At 33.8% G+C, this 27,181-nt stretch overlaps 1 protein-coding gene and 1 long non-coding RNA gene across 2 annotated transcripts; both read left to right on the top strand.

The window, feature by feature from the left end:
* The first annotated feature begins 648 nt into the window (after positions 1-648).
* On the top strand, positions 649-26,940 carry LOC123657815. Its single transcript, XM_045593325.1, has 5 exons — positions 649-793; positions 11,215-11,445; positions 25,139-25,279; positions 26,333-26,392; positions 26,673-26,940. The coding sequence occupies exons 1-5, from the start codon at positions 737-739 to the stop codon at positions 26,877-26,879; spliced, it is 696 nt and encodes a 231-aa protein (XP_045449281.1). The 5' UTR covers positions 649-736; the 3' UTR covers positions 26,880-26,940.
* LOC123657817 lies at positions 4,802-10,141 on the top strand. The gene is made up of 3 exons (XR_006743775.1): positions 4,802-4,815; positions 9,075-9,076; positions 9,793-10,141. It is a non-coding gene; the product is annotated as an uncharacterized LOC123657817 (long non-coding RNA).
* Positions 26,941-27,181: the final 241 nt, after the last annotated feature.

A 27,181-nucleotide genomic window follows, 5' to 3' on the forward strand; every position in this document is an offset into this window, starting at 1 on the left:
ATGGGATCCCAGAGAAATCGAGGGAAACTCTTGAAAATCCGCAATAACTTTTTACTGGGTGTACCGATTTTAATAATTTTTAATTTAATCGAAAGCTGATGTTTGTCATGTGGTCACATATAAATTTTATTGAGATCTGATAACTACTTTTTGAGCAATCTTTGATAACGCGTAGTTATTTGACTATTTTTTCGTCGATCCACGTTATATTAGTCGTCGATGTAATTGAAGTCGGTTTTTTTTTCGTTTGCGAGCAAACACAATTATTTGGAAGTCGGATAAACAGAATAAATTTAGAAATATTATTACAACATTGACCCCTCGCTAGGATTTTCTCCTGGGTCCGGAAACACACAATACACAAACACAAAAAGCCAAGCCACGGCAAACATCTGTATAGTCAAAACAAATGTATGCCACGTGCGGGGATCGAACCTGCGACCTTACACTCCGCTGTCGCCTGGGAAGCGTCGAGTCGGCAAAGTACTTGCAAACCTGGTATTACCGGCGTCCATACGCTACGCAGATTAGTTACTACACCTAGTGGTACGTACGCTGTTTTTGGCAACTTTTTAGTAAAAAAAAAATTATCAAAGCATAGTCAGGCCGTAATATAAAGTCACCATATAAATACTAGATATTATATTTACACACGTGTACGTTTGAGCAAACTTGCACCGCGCCCTGCAGTCGTGAAAGCGTGCAAGCGTGCAGCAGTGCACCTCGAGCGTGCAATATGGACGCGCGTCTAGCGTTGCTCGCGATCTGCGCGACGTTTGCGCGCGCTACTCAGGTTAGTTGAGTGATATTAATTTTATTAAAAAAAAAATGAATCGGTTTTTTTGGTGCAATTTTTTAAATTTTGAGTTATGAATGTGGAATTTTACGGTAACGTATTTTATTTTTTTATACGCCTAAAAACTTTTAAAAAAGTTTTCATGTAACTTTTTTTTAAATATAAAAACACATTTCAAACAAAAATAAATCATTTAATTAATTGGTTCTGATTTTAAACAGAAAAGCTACGTTAAATATTATTTACTTTAAAATGTTAATTATAATAATAACTAAAAATACCGTGAAATGTTAAATTAAATATAATAATATTAATTAATTCATATAATATTATTTTATTTTAAAAAACCGTGTGGTGTCGTGGGACACCAGATAGGAACGAAGTTCCATAATATAAAATATTAATTTCAAGTTCTATTCGAGTTATAAATAAAATAATTATTCGGGTATACTTTTTCTATTGTTTTTTTTTTTATCGATAAAAATTTAAAAAAAAATTACTTTACAAAATTATGTTAACACTTTTATTTTATTTACAATTATAAAAATATATAATAATTCGTTCACGGTAATAACAATAATTCTAAAAACAATAAATATTAATCGCAGCGTACACAGAAATATCAAACAAATAGATTAATATAAAGGAATTAAATCAGAACATCACATGTATCAATTGAATAGAATATGTATAACTTCGAACACTCGTACAACTTCGAAAGTTCGAATACTCTTCGTTATTGTTAACTTACAAACCTACTAAAATAAATTAATAACTTGTGGCATAGTTTATTATGACAAATGTAGTGTAGATCGTGGTGTGTGCCCTTTTGATTTAGTGTATTATGCATAATTTAAAAAAAAAATTAGGATTCTGCACTCCTCTATATAAACTGTAAGTGTGCGAAATTTCAGACTCCTCCGTCCACGCAATTTTTGTTAAAAAAGGTACGAAGTTTTCGCTTCAACGTATTAACATACAGACAATATATATCATATTATCAATAATTGTATTTTTAACAAGCAAAAAACTGACTTCAATTCACATCAACAAGTAAAATGTATAATTTTTTTTTTTTTATTAAAAAAAAATAACTTCCAAACCTCCTCCCTTTTAAATTAATTTAAAAAAAACAATTGACATTTACCACATTTTAAAAAATCATTTATTATTTTTATTTCAAGTAAAATCATTTTACTTGCTATGAGCATAGAAAAAGTAAATTAAGGATTTCGTTAAATATTATATTTTAGTTTTTTTTTCAAAAAACAACTAATAAGCTTTTACACCTGCCTACGTGTTTTATATCATTAAAAAAACAAGTGTGCTTTAGAGCACACGAGTAAAGTAAAACTTACGAAACGTAACTGCCTCTCTTTCTATCTTCACTAACTTATATCTCTCTCAACTTCCGTTCGCCACGCCCGATCACACTTTTCGTAACGCTCTCGTCACAAATTCGTCGGCATAATCCCCAAGTCACACGTGCGTAAAGAAGTCTTACTCCCATAAATATTTTTATTTGTGCCTTATCTAATATGTAACTTATCGTCAAACGTGTTCTAATATTACACGTCAATGTAACACGCTTGGCTATTGTCTTATCGTGTAGATTTTAATACTAACGCTAAGTATATAAAAACAAGCCATTCTTCCGCTTTACATTAGAAAAAGTATACTCATATATAAAACATGAACTGAGGTTGCGGTTTGTTTGTCATCACACGATAGTGGCATTGACGATATCTCACGTTACAGAATCTCGATGAGATCCTTCGGATTATAAAACGATGATGTACATATTTTTTTAGTTCACAGACGTTCTCGAATGACGTGACTGTATCGGGTGTCGTTATTATTTACAAATATTTATATATAAATAGCTTTTACCGCTCCAAGAATATGTACAAAGTTTCGTAATGATCGGTTAAGTAGTTTTCGCGTAAAAGCGTGACAAATAAACTTCACATTTATAGTATTATTAGATACTAGACCCCGTAAACGTTGTTTTGCCGTATATGTTATAAGCTCCCCTTAATCCCCCTCCTCCCCCTTAACTTAGGGGTATGAAAAATAGATGTAGTTCGATTCTCAGACCTATCCATTATGCACACAAAATTTCATGAGAATCGGTTAAGCCGTTTCGGAGGAGTTTAACTACAAACACCGCGACACGTGTGTACTTACATCTAGCGTATAATATTTAATTTATTTGCGCTAATTGCATTGACGCCGCGTTGGCGCAACGGTTACAGCCATGGATTGTATCTGTTACGCTGGCGGTTGCGGGTTCGATCCCCGCACATGACAAACATTTGTATTGGCCATACAGGTGTTTGCCGTGGTCGGGGTGTTTGTGCAGTCCTTGTGGGTCTCCCCACCGTGCCTCGGAGAGCACGTTAAGCCGTCGGTCCCAGTTGTTATCATGTGTAGCGATCATTACTCATAGTAGGGAATATATCCACCAACCCGCATTAGAGCAGTGTGGTGGATTGAGCTCTGATCCTTCTCCTACATGGGGAAAGAAGCCTAAGCCCAGTAGAAGGTTATTACAGGCTGAAGCGAAGCGTAATTGCACAATCAGTTACAGTTATATAACACTTGCTTTTATTATCTATACATAAGAAAATTTATTACAAACTAAATTATGTGCTAAACACAGAGAGTAATAAAACAAAGACTAATTAAACTAAATACAATGAAACCCCTCCAGACCCCACCGCGACCCACCAGGCCTCTCAGACGCTATGATTATCAAACATCGATCGTAAATCGGTCGGTAAATAGGAAATTATAGAGAAAGAGAGAAGGTCGTAAATCGTAAAAAAACGTAGTCGTAGAAATGTGTGAGATATCGAGTGACATAAATAAAAAATAAAATCGGTTTGCTTTTTGGTGGTTTGTAATGGAAAAAAAACCTAAATTGTTTGCCAAACCAAAAATACGTAGCACGTAAGTATCAAAATATAAACTGTAATAAATAAAATGTAAATTGTAGACATCGATCAAAAAACTGTTTTTATATAAATAAATAAAATAAAAACAAATAAAGTTGAGGTTTTATATTATGCTAATAGTTATAATTGTGTTCGCTCGCAAACAAAAAAGAACTTCAATTACATCGACAAGTAAAACAACGTGAGTGGACGAAAAGATAGTCAAGTAAATACGCTTTAACAAAGTTTACTCATAAAGTCGTCATCAGATCTCAATCAAATCAGATCAGAATCAGAATTATAATCAACACAATCGGTACACCAGTTTAAAAGTTCTGAGCTAAAATACATAAAAAATTACAATCGAATTGAGAATCTCGACTCAACCCACGAATTTCCATCTAAAATTTATTGCTAATCAACAATGCAATATTTATATCATTCCTTGAATCTAATCGGGATCTAACTGTTACTATTTATGATCAAGAATCTAGATAATACTATCAACAATATTGACCTAACCTTGGCTATAATAGCTAGCTTAGCTAAAATTGCTATACGCTATAAACGTTATACAGTAGCCAACCTATCCTATTCATCCCGTCCCATTAATTGTTGAGTTTAATTCAATTTGTGATTGTAAATGTAGCTATCATTTTGATTAAAACGATTTATAGAATCATTAAAATTTACATTAATTTAATGCATCGTGTGAGATTAATTATTATTTATGTTAATATACAAGCGATGCTCAGGTTTGCACGGATTTGATTTAGTTGATAAGAAAATGAGTATGCAGTGATTTTATTAAACCATACAGCGAGCCTATGTATTAGATACCTACGTGATTGTTTTTATGATAACTAGGTAATACCTATAAATAAGGTCATAGAACTTTGTCTCCATTGATTATTATGTTAAAAATACATACATTATGATTTAAGTACATCTCTCAATAGAATAGGTAATAAATTCTATTCTAGATAATTATGAAATTATAAAACCCAGACAAAATGGCTCTAAGTTTCACGTAATATTAGGGTGATGCATGAACATAAACAGACAGGCAAATATTTTACAATTGTTTTTCTTTTCTACTATTGCTCTTTTTAAGACCTTATAATTACATTTTTTTTCTATATATATCACATGTACAGACATCGACCAGTTACAATTTTATTATAATATATTTGTCATACGTATATGCGTATTTTTACGTCATACAACGCTATTGACAGCCCGAAAATTTTTTATTACGGAATTGTTATCTTCATACGTTAAAATAAACACATTACCCACCTTGGCAACGTCGGTTAAATGTCTATTTACCACCTGTCAATTTTGACGCGATCAGATCTGACGGTCAGCTGGCGGCATACACAGACAGAAATACATTCAAACATATACATACAAATATGTTCTAGATTAAAGTATGTATGTTAAAACTGCACGTGTATATGTAAATTATAAAATTTTATTATATCAAGGATATTAATTAGAGGTAGCCGCTGAAACTAAAGCCTATTTTGAGGCTTAAGACAAATCGTACTAATTACTATAAGAATAGTATCAATAAATTTAAATGGGACCAATTGGCACACACCACCTTTCGATTAAAGGAAAATTTGTCGAAATCGGTCCACACGGGCAAAAGTTCTGATGTAACATAAATAATAAAAAAAAAAAAAAAAAAAATTACAGTCGAATTGAGAACCTCCTCCTTTTTTGGAAGTCGGTTAAAAAATTATACCGTTATAATCGTTGTATCGCCCTCGAAGGCAACTATATTGAATTATAAAATCATGCTTGCAGCAGTTTTTGAGAAATTTAATTTATTTGTTCCCTAAAACATTTAATGAGACCATAAAAATTCTTTTGAAGATTGGTTACTCCTAACACTAATATAATATACACTAACACTATGTAATAATGTAATAAGACACATAGTTCCTACAATAGAAACCGGAAGGTTATCAAGGAGAAGATAATTTGTTACTTACCTAATGCTTGTGTTATAGGTAACAGTCGACTGTTATAGGTAAAAATTTATTTTTGATAAATATACATCGAATAATACATAATATGTAAATACAAATATTACACCCACACTCAGGCGGGAATCGAACCCGCATCCCGCGGAACAGAAAGCAAGGTCACTACAAACTGTGGCAAACTGTTTCGATTACGATAGCTGATAACGAAAGTTTGCAAACGCCAAATAGATTTTTTTGAGGTCTGGGCGTTTGTATTGTGAGTTATTTTAGTTAAGTGATTATAGCCTATTGACGCCTGAATTACCAGGAGCACCGCAAGCACGTTGCCGACCCTACCCGCTCATCCCCACAGGAACTCTGACCACCTTACTGACCACAGGAAAACAATACTGCTTGAAAGCAGTATTATGTAGCTGTTATCTTCTCTAAGGTCGAGGTACTTCCCCAATCGGGCTGCTCCATATTTTGAGCAGGATATTTCCTGTGCCCTAACATCAGTAATAGTCTTAATATTATATATGTAATCTTCTATTACATACTTATAAACGAAGAAAGAAAGGAGTATAGTAACAAATTATTATATACATTTATCTGTCCCTGCGTCCTTATCCTCACATATTTTCAAATTTATAATATTAGCTAGACCTATTCACCCCGAAGCTTTACAAATATTTTTTTACGTGTTTTAAAAGCTATATATAGATAATCGCTGATTATCGCTAAATTGTACAAAAATTTATCATAGAGAAGGCAACGGGCCGCGTAACTTCATTGGAATTTAACAAATTTGTTATAATAGAACATTTACAAACAAACTGTTCAAATAATTTGTACAATACATCTAACAAATAACAATTTAATTAATTTTCCACTCTGTATTGTTCATTGTTTGTACCTTGTTTGGTACCTTGGGCAAGTGTAAATGTTACCTATGCACGTAACTCACAATATCAACTCTAATAAAAGCATACAAACATAAAGGCCATAATACACTTGTATTTCGTTTTCAGTTAAGTTATTCAACTCTGTACCTACAGACATAAATTAAAAAAAAAAAAAACAACAAAATTAAGGTATGCATGAAGATCACAACAAAATGATACTGTTCTCAAGTTGTGGTGTTCCTGTGATGAGTAAGGGGGCCAGAGCTCCGGGAGATGATAAGGGGCTAGAATGGGCAACGCGTTTGCAATGCTCCTGTTTTTACAGATTTCGACAGGCTACAATATCCACTTACAATCAGGCAGACCGTACGCTCTTGCCACTTTTATAGTATAAAAAAAAATAGAGTGTTTCCTTAAGACTGCACGGCAAAAGTGAAAACTTCATTGGAAATCACAATCAAGCAATAACGCAATAAGTCCCGATTTCACTCGATCGAGCCTTTCACCGCTCAGCAGCCAAGAGCAGCTGTCTGTATCTTTCTCCCTCGGGTACACTTAGCGGTCCCGAGTTCACCCGATCAAGCCTTTCACCTCAGAGCGTGACGGATCAGCCTAATTTAATACTTACGAAAAAATGTTTTCACTTCCAAAAGATTTCAATAGAATATTGAAGCCGTAAAAAGGCGTAGTTTAATACGTCATTATATTTATAAATATTTATTTCTAACTATTCTTACCGGCATAAGCATATTTTATATGAAAACAATAGAACTTAATGATTTTGTAACGTTCAAGCGATTGCCATCTCAATTTTCTTCAGCAATAAGGTTGATAATGGTGTAGTATTTCGGTTTGTTGGTTTGCAAACTTGAGCCCATCGCCGTATGAATGGAATGCGCAAACTGAGGTAGATAACGCTGGCCTTAAACTATATTTAGTGAAAATATTACATATTATGACCTTATGATTATTATATTTTGATTAATTAAATTTTAAGCGTTTTTTACAATCAGAATATAAATAAATAAAAAGATTAATTGATTTTAATGGTACTTATAAAAATAAAAGGACTACTTCTTTCTTGTATGTGTAAGATTTAACATTTATATTTTCTTATGTAGGGATAACAGTCATAAATAAATGAGTATCATGACTTACACACTATTTTTCGTTTCAGCCTGTAATATCCCACTACTGGGCATAGGCCTCTTTTTCCATATAGGAGAAGGATCAGAGCTTAATCCACCACAATGCTCCAATGCGGGTTGGCGGATATATTCCCTACTATGAGTAACGATCTCTATCAGGTATACATGATAACAACCGGGACCAACGGCCTAACGTGCTCTCCGAGGCACGGTGGGGAGACCCACAAGGACTGCACAAACATTAAACGTAAGTAAAATCACTATTTTTACTTACTTTTTACTAAGGTAAATCATAGCTGGAAATATCCTGCTCAAAATCTGGAGCAGTCCAACCGGGGAAGTACCTCGACCTTAAAGAATATGACAGCTAAATAATACTGCTTTGTTGTATTCCTGTTGGTGAGTAAGGTGGCCAGAGCTCCTGGGGTGGATTGGGGGTAGGATCAGCAATGCGCTTTCGCTGCCTTTGTGTTGCAGGCGTCTATAAGGTACGGTGATCACTTACTATCCGGTGAGAGAAAAAAACAAATCCTCTGTTCTTAACGATTAACGCAAACGTGGTGTATTGTCGTTCAAACAGAAAACTTTTTAACATTATCATCCTAGCAGATGTCGTTTACGAATTGTCAAATGTCTTTGCGTTTTTGCGTTTCCTGAAACTTTTCAATTTTCTCCGCAGTTTCTTAATTTTACTTCCCGTAATAAAATCTTTTACGATGTTTTAGAAAACACATCTGACGATTACTTTTTATTATTTTAAACAGATTAGAAAATTGTCTCAATAAACGACCATAATATAATTCATACGGCACAAAACCTCTATACTGCTGAATTGCATAGGTTAGAGTTTAAGACAAATGGCAGTTACCACATAGTTATGTGATTAACTTCTAAAATTTCTTGTCCGTCTGATCCGACCCTAAAGTATACATTTTAACATCATGCAATAATAAAGACAAATTGTGACATAACAATAAACTGACACAAACCATATACAAAATTCCATCGTTATTTTATTGCAGCCTTGAAACTGAAGTAATAATATTACAAGTATACGTTACAGTAACAGTTATATCTTTATGATGTCACAAAGGAAACATTAAACGAATATTACAAGCTAACGTGCCGCAACTTCACACTCTGTAGGCGTTGGGCAGGAACACTTCGTTAGTTATGCTTTTGGCTAGTCCTGTTCCTAGGCAGTAAAATTTTGAAACATAATTAAAATAAAATTTAAGATACAAATTTAAAATTTAACTGAATATCCTGCTCAAAATTCGGAGCAGCCCAACTGGGGAAGTACCTCGACCTAACAGAAGTTGTGTTCCTGTGATGAGTAATGTGAATCGTGTGGCGTGTTTTGGGGGTAGGATTAGCAATGGGTTTTCCGATGTTTTTGGTATTACAGGCGTCTATAGTCTATATCACTTATCATCAGGCGAGCCGTACGCGTTTTAGTAAACCTAATTATTTTAACAAATTTGAAGAAAAAAGAAAACCACGAAATCTAGCTATACCTAATAGTATTCGAGAATTTCAAATTTTTGCGACGTCTTGTTGTAAAACGATCGCTGATAGTCTTCATACGAAATCTTTGGATCAATCAAGAGGCAAGGAAAAATGAAAAGATAAGAAATGCTCATTATACCTATATTTGATCGAAACAGAGCTAAATAGTAAAACTGAAGACATCGAGCGGAGTGGAAAGCGGAGCGGTTTCAAAGATCCTAAAATTGTTTTGTTCACTGGGCAGTCAAGTGTACCCGTAGTCCAAGGTTCCAAGAGCTGCAAGGCGCTGATCGAAGTAGCGGTAAAGCTATAGATGAATAGAAAGCATTAAAGCAGTCATGAACAGTTGCTTCCATCTGGCAGCAGGGTCGCGAATATTGAAAATGCATGAAACCTGCCTCCCCAGCGTGGTGACTGTGGGCAACACACATGAGCTCACGCCATTTTTGGTGCGAACTTGTGGAGGCGTATGTCCAACAGTGGACTGCAATAGGATGAATGATTTATGAAAGCCTATTTCTATAGTGACCGTTGATGAATGCTGTTTATAGATATCCATCAAATTATAGATATTCATCTTTTGGACAGCGGCTTTTACTCTTACTAAGGGACGTACAGGAGCTTTATTCGCTATGCTGATCCGTTACACAATATAAGAAGACACTATTTTTGTCTTAGAAACAATAATATTAACTGTCTATTGCCAATCTTCTACAGGTGAAACTGCAGCCCAAAATCGGCACATCAATAATTGTTTACATCTCAACGCTAATACTATATTAAAAAACTCTGACGTCAAAATTTTCATAAAACATTCACACGATTTTATTTCGAACGTAAACATCATAATTATACTTCAAAAAAAAAAAAAAAATTCGCAAACGTCGAAATTATCGCCGTCATAAAATTATACTACCTCGCTCAGTGTCAGCCTATGTCAAGGACTAACTCGAAGTTCAAAATAACTGCGCTATAATTACTGTTGCTATTTTAACTGGTAGTAACGACGCGTCGAGTTAGTCCAAGCGAAATATTACTCGTACAACATTGGATGATGTTTTGACGCCCCGTCTACCACCGATTGTCAAAGGCGCGAAAGGAACTAAGTCCAATTGTCATAATATTACTTGGTAAAGTAGTTAATTGGCATCGAATATTAAACTGTTGTAGGTATACTCACTCTCCTTTATTCTACAGCTTAACACCACCGGATCTTCGCATAGAATGTCCACCCTTCACTCACAGGTTTTTATAAATTTCAAATGAAATGAATTGATTGTTTAAATAATTAACAATTGTTAAATATCAAAAGCAAATACTTTTAATTAAATAATATATATAAAAACTATTTCCAATCACCATGAATAACTTCATCACAAATAACTCAACACAATCATTCAAAATTAATAAATTGATACTTGATTTTCAGCAGATTTAAAAAAAAAACTTAAAACTTAGACCTTCAAGAAACTGCGTTAAAGTATAAGAAAAATAAACCTTTTTCAAGGATTTTAGGATATGGGATAAATTAAGGTTAACGATGATAATAATAGAAGCTGTGTAATTTATTTAATGCAGTAGACTTCCAAACCACTTTTTAATCGTAATTTTACAATTATGCAACTTTAAAAAAGAAGTGTGTCTGTTCTTATATACGTACGTAAGAAGTTATACTTCATTGGTTAGTTAACTTCACGTTGATACCTTCTTCTTCGTTGACTAGCTAACTTCAGGATGTCGGTTTTTTGTGATGGTATTCGTGCGCATCGTAAAAATTTAATATCATCATTTTTACAAGAAGTAAAAATTCAAAAATTGTTATCTTTAAAATGAAGCTACCAACGATTCTATAAAGAAGGAACTCCGCAGTTTCCAAACTGTAAATCATTGCAAATTCAGTCAAATTATACGTTACTTTAATTTTAAATTAAAATATTAACTTTTCAGCCAGCGGCACAAATAATCATCGACACGTCATCGATAAGCGAAGAAGATATAGAGAAAAGGTATACTCCAGATCTAATTAAAGAGCTCCAGGATACAAAAGCGGATGCCCTGCTACTGTACACGGAATATACTTCACAAGCAGCCGTCGACCTGAAGGCTTTCTTGAGAAGTATATCTTCACTGGAACAGGACACGATAAACAGCATGCAAAATAGGATATTGGATCGAGCTGTAAGTATTTTTTATACTACTATATTTTATTTGCTTCAATGCTACCAGTTTTATCCGTATAGGTCCATCCCATCTCGCCCCAATCCCACAAGTATTTTGGGGATCAGTAATAGCATAAGTTCTTATCTATCTCTCCAAGTTTTATTGCAAATATTTCAAAGCTTTGGCGAAATGCGATGAAATTATAGTATTTTTATTAGTCTCTTCTTACAAAGACTTAAGGGTGGAGCTTATTCCATCGCTCTATTTTACGAGGGGTTGAAGGGGTCCTATCATCAAGTAATCAAAATCACGTGCAATGTCAGACAATAAGCAGTGAAGCAATGAGACATATCAAAGTGCCAATCCTTCTTTTTAACCGACTTTATATACATATATATACGGTCGAATTAAGTAACCTCATCCTTTTTTGATATATATAACTTTGTCGTTTGTGAACCGACTTTGATAATGCTTTTTTTGTTGGAAAGAAAATACCTCAAGGGCGGTATCGTGATCAGGAAACTCAGATCTGATAACAGGATCCCAGAGTAATCGAGAGGACCCTCGAAAATCGTAGTGACGACTAGTGCGTTTGTTAATTTTTTTCGTCTACTTACGTTGTATTACTTGTCGATGTAATTGAAGTCGGTTTTTTTCATTTACTATGTATGGATAACTATAGAGGATGCCTTTTTCCAACAGTATGCAAATTGTTTTTAAGTTTTGGCAATTAAATTCAAATATTATTTTCATTATATTACAGACTACAATATAGATAAGGGTTAATCTGAAATTCTTCGATATCCACTAATACCAACATACAATTTTAAATGTAACATATCGCAGATCACAACATTCAGATTAAGCCTTGGCTTAGTTGGAATGCACTCGGGATTATCCAAATCCACGTTAAATTAGATATTGGCTCTTTAAATCGTTGGTGACGTTCATTTTAATATATGAATGCGCGAGGATTATACAGATAATATTTGAATCAGTAATAAACTTATCTTTCGAAGAATCATCGCTTTGATCTTACTAAGTACATTAACGCTTAATATTGTCTATTTCTTGGAAACACAGAGGTATCATATGAGGGGAACATTATGTCTGTTTTACTTCGCTTCAATTTCTTTATTCTTCATTCTGCTTTAAGAGATTCTCTTGGCTGCAATAAATTAAATTATAACCCTTTAAAAAGTGCAATCGTTGATGTTGTATTTATTTTTAGGTCCCATAGTGCGTTTAATAGAATATTCTGCTTTCTTTTCTTCTTAAAAGAAGAACTATGAAGATCCATATTATATATATTGTGTACATATAGTCTTTTTCCAGTAACAATTAGTCTCGAATTATTGTTGCCGTGCCCTAACAAACATAGGGCCATTTTCTTCATACAAATCTTCTTCGTTCCAATGTAGTTGTATCCTAGAATTATTATTTAAAGCTTTGGATACGTTAATTTTACTTCTAATATATACTCATTGTTTTTTATCATCCATTTTCTAGACGTAAGTCTCTCAAACGGCATTTTACTGAGCTTGATCTTCAGTTCCCTATTTAATTTCATTACTGCATTAAATTTAGAACAAAAATAAATATAAATTACAAAAAGAATTGATCAGATTAGACAATCTTCAATCTGTATTTTTATTTTTATTTTTTAATAAGTGAATTACAATATCTCTTGACCATATCTCACTGAAATATTTTGTATCTTAGACACCGTGTAGATCCATACATTACTTGTGTTGACAATAATGCAATGCAAACATTGTTCTACGTTCGTATGTTAAGAATCTTAGGCAAGAGAAGATAAAAAATAATGTAAATAATAACATTTAGGTCAAACTAGTTAAGTAGATGTGTTGCTTCTAAATATATCGTATAAAAATTATAAGTTCTCATTGAAATGAAAATAAAATTATATGAAGTCAATTTTAGTTTTTCTTGAATTGACTTAATTTTTTGGATATTACGATGGAAAATGTTAGCAAAGCTATCTAGGATTAATAATAATGAAAATATTAATCGAATGTCACATACTCGTATTGTAATCCGGTAGTTACCAGATTATTTGAACTAGTGGTCGCCAAGTGATCGAAATTCAACCATAAATAATTTAAGTTATAAGTACAAAAGAGTATATATATATATATATATATATATATATATATATATATACGTGTGTGTGTCAAATACATGGTAGAGTGTGTAATGTCTTTTTTTATTGCTTTAATTATTTTTTATGCATAATTAAAAAAAAATTGCTTTCTGCACTCCTTCTCTATATTTATCTTATAGTTTTATAAGTATGCAAAATTTCATACTGCTCCGTCCTATTATAATCAAATATAATATGAATAAAATGCAACATATGCAGTATGTTAAGCCTGGAAATTTTACACAAAACTGTTTAGTCAGCGATAAACCCCGTCGCTTCCAATTTCATTATTTTATATTAAAAAGACCATTGTATTCAAGTTAGTTCGAGTCCGACTTAGCTTAAGAACAGTTGTTGTCAATAATTAATTAAATAAATTAGCAGCAGTAATTAAAGTGTTTTTTTAAAAAGGACCAACGGAGAGCCATCCTAACAGTCCGCACAATTTTCGTAAACAGAGGTACGAAGTTTTGCTTCACGTTGTCATGGGTTTTTCCATTGAGTTTACGGGATATACCTTGTTTTATACTTCGTTGTAAACTTTAAATATCTACTGACTGGATTGGTCAGTTTAATTATCCCAAATATACCTTGCAGCTACTCACAACTTTCAAAAATTTCGAAAAAATCGCTCCATAGCTTACTATTGGTGGTTTCGTGTAAATGTTGCTTAACGCGTGAGAGGTTGCTATTCAAATTCAAAACGTTTGTGAGCATATCCACAATATATACACTACTACATTTCAAAGGAGCCGATATCAGAAACACTAGGAACGCTATTAGCAAGATCTAGGTCGGAACATTCCGACGTGAAGGATTGCAGCGCACGCTCATCCGCCGAGAACAGCTGTGCACGGTTGAATTAATGAATAAAATCTACATCACTGATGAACTTGATGATACGCGAAGATGTGACGAATTGTTTGGAGTTCAAGTGATACGGTGTCCTTGGCATAGCATGTATGGGTCTTGGTTTTTTAAATATACTAGGTGAATCGGAGGGCGGTGGTTCTAATAGTTGTTCTCACTACGTGAATATTTGGGTGGTATATCACATTTGAGAAATGTTGAATGTTCCGTTGTCTTTATATTATAAGATAGTATAATGTAAGTAAATAGGCACTATCAGTGTTTGTTAAGATCCATTATCGTGGACCCTCATTTTCATTTCATAGACCCCCATTTTTTTCTTGCTACCGTGGACCCCTTGCAGGTTGTCATAGACCCCAGGGGGTCAATATAGACCTCTTTGGGAATCACTGATTTAACGTCTCGGCTGAATTCATTTTCAACTAATTCTACCCTGTAACTTCTTAAAAACTAATAATAATACCTGGTAAAGATCAGGGTTCATTTCTAGCTTTTACTTTTAATTCACTGTAAAATTAACGGAATTTTTAAAATAAAGTTTATTTTTTAGCCTATTACTCAACTGCTGGATGTAAGCCCTCAAGTTAGGCCACAAGATACGATTACCTGGTTTCGCCATCCAGTCACTACCAGCTACCCTCTTTAAATTGTCGGTCCATCTGGCTAGAAGGCGTCCAACACTACATTTGCCGAGTAGCCTCCATTCGAGAATCTTATTACTACACCGACCATCGGTTCTACGACAGATGTACCCGATGATGTTAAATATATCTAAATGTATTAAAATTGCTAAAATTCGTCATTATTTACTTTTGTTTACATAAAGTCAGTAATTGTACATTGCTCAAGCCAATTAGATGATTTGTCATTGTCTGGGTAGACCGGGTAGTCTTGGTAGGTGAAAAACGACGAAGTATTTGGAAATCTTCAGAATACCTATTAATAGTTGCCATTGAATCACTTTTAATTGACACTATCGATGATGCATTGTCATTTGGCTCTTGTTTTTATTCTTTATAATTAATATGCAAGCAATGGATAACTGACTCATCATGTAGTATGATTTTTTTAAGTTGCCATAGTCACTATTTTTTAATTATTATTTTGTAATGTCAACCACATTGACTTTTTAAAGGTTTTTACATTTAAACGTAAACGTTTAAATGTAAAAACATCAAATTATACTTTACACGTGGCATTTTATATGTTACTAGCTGTGCCCGCGACTTCGTCCGCGTGGAATTTGATAAAATAGTTATTGTTCAGTTCGCAGAGTTATAAAATAAAAAAATCTAAAATAAAAGTAGCCTAAGTTGCTTCTTATTACATCAGCTATCTGCCAGTGAACGTCCCGAGACAAAAATTATAAAAAATGTTAGTTTGGTATATGTACCGTGCATATATACATATTAATTTAGTAAAAAGTGCTTATTTTAATATTACAAACAGACACACTAATTTTATTTATTTGTATAGATACACGGCACGTGCATCTTACACGCCCTTTTGTGTATGTTACATACTGCATGTGTATATTACACATGATTTGTGTATGTTTCAAACGATTTTGTATGTCCTTCTTCCTATGATAAAAAGAATATGAAAAAACCAAGACATAGGGGCATGGTCATGGCAGTGAAAGGTTTTATGTTGCAAAATTTTTTGGTCTAGTGTCATTATCCAGGGAGAAAACAGTCGACTACGTTTGTATGGAGAAAGAGCCGCTATCCTTTTCTCTTAAAGACATGTAAGCTCTACAACAACTGACTACTAACTAAATAGTTTTATAAATAAGAATCCACACGTGCGAAATCGTGAGAGACGATTAGTTAATAAATATTACATAATTTATATGTATTAGCACGTGTTAGATATGTTTTCTATAGATCAGTTAATGGGCGCAATGCCAGCAATAACCGGATATTGTGTGATTTGAGCGTGATAATGATTAGTTCATTCTATTATTTATAGATAATTATTATTTGTTTTCATTAATAATGATCGTGTCGTGTGTACTTAATCTGCTGATTTTAATAGTTTGTAATCGGTGTCAATAATATGACATTACTGTTACATGCATGTAGGGAATGTGTGTTGTACACACCAACAAACGATTAATTGCATTGTAAAAGTTTCTGAGTTTGTATGTCACTGTATTACTACTTAAGATTTTGTCAGGGGTTTGATACATAATACAACTAGCTTCTGGAATAGTTACTTTGGGCTAAATGGGGTAGCTCTCAAAAGGAAAAAAAATACCCCAGATTTTGAAACACTCTTCATTGGTGCTCCGCTCCTATTAGTCTTAGCGTGATGATATATAGCCTATAGCCTACCTCGATAAATGAGTTATCTAAAACTGAAAGAATTTTCAAATCGGATCAGTAGTTCCTGAGATTAGCGCGTTCAAGCAAACAAACCAACAAACAAACTCTTCGGCTTTATAATATTAGTATAGATATTCATAATTATATTCTGCTGTGTTTAATTAGACAAGTTGAAATGAACTCGTTAGACAAGCGTTGTAATTTACTGTTATTAATTGGTCAACCCGCCTGCTCAGCGTGGTGACTGTGGGCAAAATACATGGTTTCATGCCATTTTTGGCGCGGACTTGTGGAGGCTTATGTCCAGCAGTGGACTGCGATAGGCTGAAGTAATAATCATGATGATAATGATGATGATGATTAATTGGTCAAGGGGAAAAACGAAGTGACGGCGAATAATATGTATCTACAACAATAAAAAAATTCAATACAGATTTAGAAATATAAAAAAGAATTTAATAACTTTGAATATTAGTTATTTAAAATTGTTAAGCGCTATTTAATATTTTAATAAGTTTTAACACATTATAAAATATTTTGTACTAACAATTTTATACCGGTAAAGTTCTTGATCTATAGACGTGTCAAGTACATTACAATATTACTTCGCAAATTACACATAGCTTTGTTTATTGTTGCAATAAAATATTGAAACAACTGGGAGAACAAACTTTAAATGCATTTGTTTTCAGTCAAACAGAAAATGAAAAACTATTAGGTAACTTATATTTAATAGAGCCAATAGTACAGTTCAAAGGCTTATTGAACCTACTTAAACAATTAATTATTACTACTTAACCCGTAAACGAAAAGAAATTTATAACTAATCAGCGGACTTAATTAGTCGACTTTTTCGAAAGGAGAGTCATATTTGGAGTTAACTCCTAAAGATCCGATGTATTGCCCATAGTATGAAAGAAATAGTGTGTGCTTAAGAGCGCATGCCAAGTGAAAACCTCCTTGACAATCCGTACCAATAATAACAGAACACCTTACCTTACAGAAGATCACAGCAAAATAATACTGTTTTCAAGCAGTATTGTGTTCCTATTGGTGAGTAAGGTGACCAGAGCTCCTGGGGGGATTGGGGATTGGGTCGACAACGCGCTTGCGATGCTTCTGGTGTTGCAGGCGTCTATAAGCTACGGTAATCGCTTACCATCAGGTGAGCCGTACGCTTGTTTGCCGACCTAGTGACATAAAAAAAAAACTATCACTGTCTAACTATTATATTAATAACTGTGCCCGCGACTTCGTCCGCGTGAAATCCAACAAAAAAGTTATTGTTCACTGCGCAGAGTTATAAAATAAATTTCCAAAATAAAAATAGCGTTATTTACTCCTTAGTCAGTTACCTATCTGCCAGTAAAATTCCAGTCAAAATTGGTCCAGCCGTTTCAGAGATTCGCCGGAACAAACAGACAGACAGACAGACAGAAAAAAATGGTAAAAAATTGTTTTTTTTTTTGGTATATGTACCGTGTATACATCCATATGCATTTAGTAAAAAGCGGTTATTTTACTAAGATAATAATAAGGGTACTGGGCTTATTAGCAATATCTAATAAGGTCGTGCCGTGATAATGTCTCCTTAGCGTATTCACAAGAAAATATTGCGGTACTTAGTTAACATAAATACCGATGAGCAAGTGTGTCTAAATTATTTTTCTACCTCGATGACGGATAGAAATAGAGCAAATGATTTTTTCCAGATATGAGACCCAATTAGTCTGTCAGTGGGGGCACAAAAAAAGAATCACAAAGAAGCAGTAATTAAAATTTTCTTTTAGCTAACCTATAGCTTTGTTCGCGTGGAACTTAACAAAAAAAGTTATTTTTCAGCTCGTAGAGTTATATCATAAATAAGTTTCTAAAATAAAAGTAGCCTAAGTTACTCCTTATTACGCCAGCTAAACAAAAACAAAAACCCGTGAAAATCGGGCCAGCCGTTTCAGAGATTAACCGGAACAAACAGACAGACAGACAGACAAAAATTGTAAGAAATGTTATTTTTGTATATGTACCCTGTATACATCAATTTTTTTTTTTTTTTTTTTTTTTTTTTTTTTTTTTTTTTTTTTTTTTTTTTTTTTTTATGTCACTAGGTTAACAAACAAGCGTACGGCTCACCTGATGGTAAGCGATTACCGTAGCTTATAGACGCCTGCAACACCAGAAGCGTCGCAAGCGCGTTGCCGACCCAATCCCCAATCCCCCAGGAGCTCTGGTCACCTTACTCACCAACAGGAACACAATACTGCTTGAAAACAGTATTATTTTGCTGTGATCTTCTGTAAGGTCGAGGTACTACCCCAGTCGGGCTGCTCCATATTTTGAGCAGGAAATTCCTGCTGTGCCCTACCTCAGTTAAATCCATGTGCATTTAGTAAAAAGCGGTTATTTTATTATTACAAACAGACACTCCAATTTATTTATTTGTATACATGCAGTTTATTTGAGCTATCGAACACTATAACCATACTAATATATTTATATTTATACTTAGTGTCACACTGATGTGTTTTGTGACTTTAAAATGAAAAATATATCTCTTCAGATAAAATTTAAATGGAAACACAACAACACCAGCTTTAAAATAAAAAAGAATTATGAAAGTCATACACCCAGTAAGACGGCGTAAAGCAAAAAGAAATGCTAAGATAAAATTGTTTAATTCTAAGTGGAACTGGTTATAAGTTACTCGCCTACCATAGACACATAATTTTTTAACATTTTATTGATATGCCTTAAATGGACCAACTCGAAACGAGTTTATTTAATATGGCCATAGAAACAAATTTACTTTCTTGTTGGATTCGACATGTTTTTTTTTTAATACACCGTCTAGAAATGGAGTTGTACGTAATAACAATTCTTTCTGTTCATATTGTCCAAATTTTTTCATATCTTGTGCAAATCTTCAATCACTTATACAATAATTTTAATTCATCATCATTACAGCCTACACAGTCCACTGCTGGACATAGGCCTCCACAAGTTTACGCCAAAAATGGCGTGAACTCATGTGTTTTGCCCAATAGTCACCACGCTGGGCAGGCGGGTCGGTGACCGCAGTACTCGCTTTGTATTTCAAAGCCAGCAGTTGGATGGTTATCCCGCCACCGGTCGGCTTTTTAAGTTCCAAGGTGGTAGCGGAACTGTGTTATCCCTTAGACTATAGTCGCCTCTTGCAACACCCACGGGAAGAGAGGTGTGGCTATATTCTTTAGTACCGTAGCCACACAGTATTTAATTCATCAACTCAAACTTAATTTTTCTATAAGCTTGTTGCGATAACAGTAATGAGACTCGCTCATAGTTTTATCAAATAGAAATTCATAATTAAAACAACTTTAAAATTTAAATAGATTTCTTTTCTTTGTTTAACAAAGTAAGAATAGACTTCATTTATTTAATTTATTACTTGTTATTTATTTAACCAGCTGACTTTGTACTGTATTAGTTGTATGTATGTACTCGTAACGCTCTCGTCACGCATTCACCAGCTTATTCCCCAAGTCAAGCGCGCGTAGAGAAGTTTTACTTCAAAAATTTATTTTTAGGAATTATCGAGTAACAAGGAAAAAATAATATTTTACTTTCGAAGAACAAAATGAACAAAATTTCTTGTCTCTCAGAGAGCGAATAAAATAGGTAAATACAATGACAACGCTGCGACACACCTGTTTTCTTGCATAATCTTCTAATTTTTCTACGTCCTCGTGTTGATAGATGGCGCTGAACTAACAAATACACAAAGACAAAATCTTCAAGGTCATCGAGGGTGTAAAGTACAGTTGCCTGTTGGAGCTGACACAATTCCTTTTTTGGTCTTAATTCTCACATTTCACAAGGTCAATTGTGTACGGGCAAAGGTGTCTTCAGTATAAAAGAAAACAACGCTTAGTACCTAAGTCGTACTCACCATCAGTAGTCCTTGTACAACATCTGCGCGTACATTTTACGATACAAACTTAACAATGTGACATTGTGTCAGTTTTAGTTCGACCTCGAACTATCTATTGTTCATCTGACGTGAAAGGCTAATCTCCTTTACATAATACAGAAAAATAATTTATTTAATCATTTATTGATAAAGAAGAGATATGTGTAACATGCGTTTACATGCGTTACGAATTCGGTGGTAGCTTCACATAGAGCTATAATATGTTATTGGGCATTTAAATCGTAAGATTGATATTTTTCGCTTCAGCCTGTAATATCCCACTACAGGCCTCTTTCCCTATGTAGGAGAAGGATCAGAGCTCAATCCACCACGCTGCTCCAATGCGGGTTGGCGGATATATTCCCTACTATGAGTAACGATCGCTATCAGGTGTACATGATAACAACCGGGACTGACGGCTTAACGTGCTCTCCGAGGCACGGTGAGGAGACCCAAAAGGACTGAACAAGTACTAATAGCACTGTAAGATTAATATACCTATAGCAAATAAAGATATTGAACATAACATATTTTACATTGTTTCTCTTACCATCTCATTTTTTTTCTGTTTTAATAAATATTTATAAGTAAAAAATTAGTACCTTGACTGTTAATAGCAAATAAATACGATAAAAATCTGTTACAACTTTTACCTATGGAATTACTTCCTTTGGGTGATGAAATGGGGATGAAAGTTTGCTTAGGAAAACTATCATTTTACGAATTCATGAAATATTTTACACCCGGTCGTCTGTTCCTACGGTAAGCAACTCAATACTTGTCTTATAGGTAACGGCCGACTGATATAGCTAGATATCTTTTTTCGATAAAGGCATATAAACAATACTTATATATAAATAAATAAATATATATCACACGCAGACTCGAAGTGGGAATCGAACCCACATCCCTCGGAATAGTAAGCAGGGTCACTGCAAACTGCGCCAAAGGGTTAGTCAAACTTAAATGTTTTAAGAATGTTGTGATCTGCGGTTATTATGTTTCTGTTTAAAAGGGTTTTGATGTAAATAAGCTATATTTAAAAGTATCGTTTTCTAATGTTTACGCGAATTTCGCTCATTATACTGCAACAACTGACTCCCATAACCATGGATAAAATCCGAAATCGTTGTTTCATTATATATTTAAATGACTACCATTGTCACTACTATGTACTGCCAAATCACGGGGAAAATCATAGGCTAATGCTAGTATATCTAATCTTCTAATATATAAAATTCTCGTGTCGCGGTGTTTCTAGCTAAACTTGGGTAGGTCTGAAAATCGAACAACATCTATTTTTCATTCTCCTAAATGTTAAGGGTAGTCCACGCCTAAATTTTTTTTCATTTTTACATAAATTATATATTCTTTATTTTATTATGATTTGGCGTTGAAAAAGCCCCCTTGTTTTAAATGGCGTTTAGCGGCAAGACAACGTTTGCCGAGTCAGCTAGTAATAATTATATAAATAAGAAAATAATTACCTCACAATTCTTCCTCATTTGTCATTAAAATGAGATTACCGCTAATAATAGTAATATGATTATATTAAAATGTTAAGGATAAACTGAGATTAATATCAAATTCTACATATCACATAGATCTAGTAAAACGTACCTAACTTAATTTCTTACTTGCTGTGCTCGCGACTTCGTCCGCGTGGAATAGTGACTTTACATGTTCAACGTGATTCTTTAAATTGACATAACTTTTTTATTTATAAGCCGATTGACATGAAACAAACACTAATAGTTTTAAGCTAATCTTGCCACTATATAGTAAAAACCACATCTAAATTGGATAAGCTTTTTTTGAGATTAGCGTGCACAAACGCTCAGACAAACAAACACACAAAAATTCTGACAATCATTGTTTTGGATTCTATTTGCGTTGTTAAAGGTCCCAATAACATTTTTTCTTATATGTCTTAAATGTACAGACAGCGACCCCTTACATTTTTATTATATGTATTGATTTAAAACATGCCACATATAATTACTGTAGTTATACGAGGCTTGGTTAAAAAGTCTGTGTCTTCCGTTGCTTAACGTTGTCGGAATAAAGTTTAAAATGCCGCGATATATACACGTAATGGCAAAAGTTAAAGAATGTAGTTGACCGTATTGCGTAGCAATTGGTATATTTAAAAATGACTTATGTTTACTGTAGATACGTACATCTATACGTATATCTATCATATTTGGGATTAGTTTTAGCGTAATAATTATACTTGTATTATAAAGGAAAACCCACTGGTATCTATCTTGTCGTTTTTGATTGGTTTAGTGCGTTTATATTACAAATACAATAGCCCCATAATGGCTAGAACAGTATCATGACGTGATATCAACTAAATCTGTCTAATTTGATAAATAAATTAGTGAAACGAAAAATTTACTTGTCTTACTTCCTAGAGTAACCACCCCGTCCGCCCAGCGTGGTGACTGTGGGCAAAGCACACGAGTTCACTCCATTTTTGGTGCGAACTTGTGGAGACCTATGTCCAGCAGTGGACTATATTAGGCTGAAGTGATGATGATGAGTGATGACTTGCTAGAGCTCCTTCTTTTAATCTAATTGTTTGTTCATTTGCGTTAAATCCATTTAGTTATGATTAGCCCCTCATACTATTTTTTTTACACCTAAAATTAAATTTCAAAATCGAACTTTTTAACTGTTCTTTATTTTCTTCAAATGTTCCTTCAATGTCTTGAATCCAGCCGTCTCAAACAACTAGAATTAAAGAAAAATCTTTGCATCACCTTACAAAAAGCCGCCATTTCAAATACATGCCGAATTGTAAGAAATTCCTAACAAATTGACGAATACGACATTCCACACACCGCATAAATCTAGCACACCACACGCTGCATTTATTTGGTTTTAACCTGTAGATGCAGAGAAACCAGGCAAAGGCTGAGAAAAAATTATAAAATAATAATATTCTTTATCATACACCATTAAAAATACAAAAAAGAAAGTAGTGATACAGTTATAGGAAGATGTACAAAGACGGTTTTATCGCTAAAAGAGTGATTTCTTCCAGACAACCTTTGGATATGGGACAGGACCTAGAAAAGCGGTTGAACTTGTCTTATAGAGAGGGGAATATATCCCGGAGCTTAACGAAAAGCTAAAGACATAGTCATATTTTTTTATTAAAAAAAATAGGAGGTTTTGTCATACAGTGACAACATCACCTCCATCGTTCTTAACTAAATCAACAACGTCCCTCTAAGCATTTATATACATTTCTAGCCTCTTCAGAAGTTAATAAAGCCAAGATACTATCGAAAACCTCCACATTGTTTAAATTGTCTTCTGGGTACTGCATAAAAAATAATCTTCTTTCAGTTTCGATTCGTACATTTCATCAAAACATGATATGTATCCTCTACTCGGTCGCATTCTGAGCACAAAAGCGAATCAAATTTCTTCATTAGGAAGGCAATTTTATTTAATTAAATGTGTCTGGATCGAAACCTATGTGCTGTGATGACCTCTTGTCTACTCAAACCTGTATCGAAAAACCAGGGACCACGCGATAAAACTGGTTGAAATGGTCATATTTGCGGAGACCAAATATAAACCGTATGAAAAGATTATCAGGGCGCTCATGCTTATTTAATTGCTCCTCTTTGAGGTCAAGATAACAGGCATAATCATTGTCATCATCACTACATAGTATAAAACAAAGTCGCTTCCCGCTGTCTGTATGCTTAGATATTTAAAACTACGCAACAAATTTTGATGCGATTTTGTATCTTTAGTAAATAGAGTGATTATTGAGGAAGGTTTATATGTATAATACACGTAGGTATAATATAGTAGAGGAACACTGATAGTTTTAGAGATTTTTAATGTGATGTCGTAAATAAACACATTTTTTGCGCTTATATTGCAAATATTTATTTTATACTAGCTGTCCCGGCGAACTTCGTATCGCCTAACACAAACTTTATCGTATGGTATTAAAGTTCAAATTGACTTTTAAGTATTATCACAAATCTTTTGTATGGGAGTATAGAAAAGTGTTGTTTTTAGACTTTTTCAGGAAATTCAAATTTTTTTTTTTTAGAATTTTTCTCTCCGTAAGAACCATCCTCGTACTTCAAGGAATATTTTTAAAAAAGAATTAGCGAAATCAGTCCAACCGTTCTCGAGTTTTGTGCTTAGCAACACATTCAGCGACTCATTTTTATACTATAGATTTTATATTTAGTATCACCATTGTACCCATGCGGAGCGGGTCGCTAGTATTATTAATATAAATCTAAAGAGTTTGTTTGTTTACTTAAACGCGCTAATCTCGTGTTGGATAATCCATTTACCAAGGAAGGCTATAGGCTATATAACATTTTAGTAAGTTTTGTTAATTAAGAAAACTGTTTTGCTTTCCAGTCGAGGCCGTGTCGTGACGAATTCGACAAAAACATCAGGAAGGTAATACACGACTCGCACCGAGCCGCCAACTTCAACGGCGAGAACCATCACAAATTCTTTCTTGGACACATGATTGTGTTCCGGATGCATCTTAATAAGGTAATTTTATATAATACTAGCTGACCCCGCAAACGTTGTTTTGCCATATATGTTATTAAACCCTCAATCCCCCCCTCCTTATAGCTTAGTGGTATGAAATATAGAAGTTGGCCGATACCCGGTATGCACACAAAATTTCATACAAATCGGTCTAGCCGTTTCGGAGGAGTATGGTACTAACATTGTGACGAATACGATGGCTGACCAAGCCACGTCAGCACGCGTTGCTGTGGCTCAGTAATTATAATTTATTAAAATATATGTAAATTATATATTCAAACGCGCCATCTATAATCTAGAAATAGAAATACAGCGCCATCTACCGGATATCTGTGCAACTTAGATACTAAGCCGCCATCTATTAGGATTTTATAGAACTAACCGATAAATACACATACAACACTAAAGTCTAGTAAGTTAGTATAATAAACATTTAATTGACAATAACCAATAATGAGATCAATAATTGAAATAAAAACTACCCTATCTCCCAAGTTGGACCAAATTACAGATGCTTATATATTTGATCAAAATTGGTTCAGTACTTCCAGAGTTTATCGCTAATATACATCGTGACACGAAATTTTTATACATACTAGAGATATCTATGACCGGTTGTTTTGCTGCAGTGGTACCAAGGACAGATAGGTGTTTTCAATAAATAGGCACATGTTCTCTTATTCTCTCTCTCTCTCTCTCGCCATAGGAACACAACACCACTTTATTGAGACTAGCAGATGTTATTTGACTGTCACCTTTTGTAAGATTGAGGTACTTCCCCTCTAAAGCTCCCCTCTAAAGCTCCCCTCTAAAACTTTTCCATTCTTAAATTCAACATTTATGAAGATTATTAAATTTACATAAATTATCTTTTTGCTTTTTTTGTCATGTAACCTATTGAATGTCTTACTGCCTTCCTCAAAAATAAAAAATAAAAACTTCTAAGCTCTTAAAAAGTAATCTGACGTGCAATAGAACACTCATTAGATTAGAACATACCAAATATCAATTGAATTATATTTTTGATTTTATTTTATTTTTTGTTAATTCCAGAGCGAAGATTACGTACGAAGATGTGAAAAAATTATGAAAGGTTGTGGAGTTCCCTGCGAAGTAAGTGCAACTTAATAAACTTTACAGTAATTTGTTTAATTAATTGCTTAAATCATACCAAAGTGTGTTCATACAAGATTTCTTTGATATTTTATGTACTTAAAATGTCTTTAACTACGCACACATCTAGATACACTTACACAGTAATCTGTGAAACAGATTTTGTAGATTAGCGCCATCTAGAAGCGTGGTTTGAAACCAAAAAATAACATTCATTGCCAACTCATTTAACAATCCACGCCATCTAGTGCCGAATTATTTAACTACCAACTCTTTACAGACTACACCGAGGATGGTCAGATGGAGGCAACTGGCTCTTTCAGAATTAAACAGAGTTAAAGAGGATATCCTTTGCTCTAGAAGATTTTATAAAGATTTACTTCTTCATTCTAGAAGAAAGCTAAAACATTTGAAATCACAGGCACAATTACGAGCGAAGTCAGCGGTCGAAGCTTTGGAACAATGTGTATGTCAACATACGTGCTAGTTGTATTTTTATGAAAATCGTGTAAAATTTGTATTATAAACAATTAAAAATGTGATTCAAATTTTTTTTTTATAATTGATCGAGGTTAAGTAAAATAGTGGTTAGGTATAGTGCCAGTACATACCTATGCACACTCCTTGTGTATTTCATTTTATAGTACCTAAGTGACGTTAGCGAAATCGAAAGTGTTCCCTGGCACAACAGAATGCCATTAAATCTTAGAATTAGTTAATGATTTTGACAATAGAGTGAATATACAAATTTATGAAGAAAGATACAGTTTTGTCGTAATGTAGAAAATA

The sequence above is a fragment of the Melitaea cinxia genome, chromosome 11 (assembly GCF_905220565.1).
Source record: "Melitaea cinxia chromosome 11, ilMelCinx1.1, whole genome shotgun sequence".
Taxonomy (NCBI): Eukaryota; Metazoa; Arthropoda; class Insecta; order Lepidoptera; family Nymphalidae; genus Melitaea; species Melitaea cinxia.